General features: G+C 39.0%; 1 protein-coding gene across 1 annotated transcript; it reads left to right on the top strand.

The window, feature by feature from the left end:
- The first annotated feature begins 455 nt into the window (after positions 1 to 455).
- Positions 456 to 923, top strand: LOC141639326 (uncharacterized). The gene has a single exon (XM_074448480.1). It carries the CDS (start codon positions 456 to 458, stop codon positions 921 to 923), a length of 468 nt encoding a protein of 155 aa, XP_074304581.1.
- Positions 924 to 1,957: the final 1,034 nt, after the last annotated feature.

Here is a 1,957-nt window from a genome sequence, read left to right as displayed (position 1 = left end):
TGAGTTGGCTGAAGCTGAGAAAACTAATGAAATGGTTGATAAAGGAGGGGGTGGAGGGGATAATGTATCCCCTAATGATTAGACTAGGAGTATGGAATATGAGGGGTCTGAATAGTATTCCTAAACAGAAAAATATCAAATGGTTTCTGCATCATAATGATGTAGATCTATTTGGACTCCTTGAGACCAGAGTGAAACCTGGATCTCTAAATAAAGTTACTAATAATGTTTGATATGGGTGGATGTATGTTACAAATACAAGCATGCATCCTGGAGGTCGAATTTGGATACTTTAGAAGGGTAGTAAAGTTGATGTTGAGGTGTTAGAGATGGACTCTCAATATATTCATGCTAAGGTGAAGGTGTTGCAATCTGGTGTCACCTTTACTTCTACTTTTGTTTATGCCTTTAATAAGATTGAAGATAGGTTACCTCTCTAGAATGACTTAATAAGAATGTGTGTGACAGGTCCCTGGTTAGTCTTAGGGGATTTTAACAATGTTCTCTTTTCTAATGAGAGGTTGGGGAAGATTGTTAAAGATAATGAGATGGCTCCCTTTCTTTCTGCTGTGAATAATTGTGGTCTTCAGGATATGAAAACTACAGGTGCTTTCTTCACATGGAATAACAAACAAGCTAGTGCTACTAGGGTGTTCAGTAGAATTGATAGGGTTTTGGTGAATGGTGATTTGTTGAAGGATTGGTCTGACTGGTTTGCTCATTACCAGCCTGAAGGAGAGTTTGATCGCTGTCCATGCATTGTGTCTTGTGGTGATAGAAGTTCTGGGACTAAGAAACCTTTTAAGTTCTTTAATATGTGGACTAAGGTGGAGGATTTTGGGACCCTTGTGACTCAGCATTGGCAGATGCAGATCCAGGGTACCCCTATGTTCAAAATGGTAAGGAAACTGAAGCTTCTTTAACCCTATCTCAAAAAGCTTAACAGAGAATTGTTTTCTGATATTGAAAGGAATGCGGATGTGGCATATAATCTCATGTTGGACTGTCAACAACAGTTGTAGGGTGATGTAACTAATACTCATTTGATGGATAAGGAGAAGCAGATCAGGGAATCCTATCACTTGCTTGATGATGCTAGGACTGCTTATCTTAGGCAGAAGGCTAAGTTTGCTTGGGCCCATGATGGGGATGCAAATACCCACATGTTTCATCAAGCTATTAAACAGAGACAGATTCATAATAAGGTCCTGCATATTGAGAATAAGGATGGAGTGGACTGTAGGGATCCTAATGATATTCTACAGGCTTTTGTAGACTATTATAAATCCTTGCTGGGGGCTAAAGCTCAGACTTCCTGCTTCTATGAACATGTTGTCACTCAAGGAAAGGTTATTAGTGAAGGAGATTGGGATGGGTTATACAAGATACCTACTGAGGAGGAGATCAGACTTGCTCTTTTTGATATCCTAGATGACAAAAGTCCGGGGCCTGATGGATATACTAGCTGTTTTTTCAAGGCTAGCTGGTCTACTATTAAAGATGATATGTGCCTTGTTGTTAAGGATTTCTTCACAACTGGTAAGATGCTAAAGCAACTAAATAATACTGTGCTTATCTTAATTCCTAAAGTGGATAATCCTAGATCTGTCAAGGAGTTTAGACCCATTGCGTGCTGCAATACTTTATATAAGGTCATCTCTAAGATCATTTGTACTAGAATTAGTGGGTGCCTTCCTCAGATAATCAATCCTGCTCAATGTGCTTTTATTAAAGGGAGAAGTATTTTGGGTAATATTCTCATAAGTCAGGACCTGGTTAGGCTTTATACTAGGAAGAGTGTCTCTCCTAGATGCTTGATGAAGGTAGATCTAAGGAAGGCCTATGACTCAATTGAATGGATTTTTGTGAAACAAATGTTAGATGCTATGCATTTCCCTCCTCATCTCATTAAACTCATTATGCAATATGTTAGCACGGCCTCCTATTCCATCAGTTT

Source organism: Silene latifolia, chromosome 2 (assembly GCF_048544455.1).
Source record: "Silene latifolia isolate original U9 population chromosome 2, ASM4854445v1, whole genome shotgun sequence".
Taxonomy (NCBI): Eukaryota; Viridiplantae; Streptophyta; class Magnoliopsida; order Caryophyllales; family Caryophyllaceae; genus Silene; species Silene latifolia.
Note: the sequence above shows the minus strand (reverse complement) of the source record. Positions and strands in the feature narration are given on the sequence as shown.

Bases quoted from the DNA above. Each gene is read 5' to 3' on its own strand.
- LOC141639326 (XM_074448480.1), top strand. From the start codon at position 456: ATGTGTGTGACAGGTCCCTGGTTAGTCTTAGGGGATTTTAACAATGTT.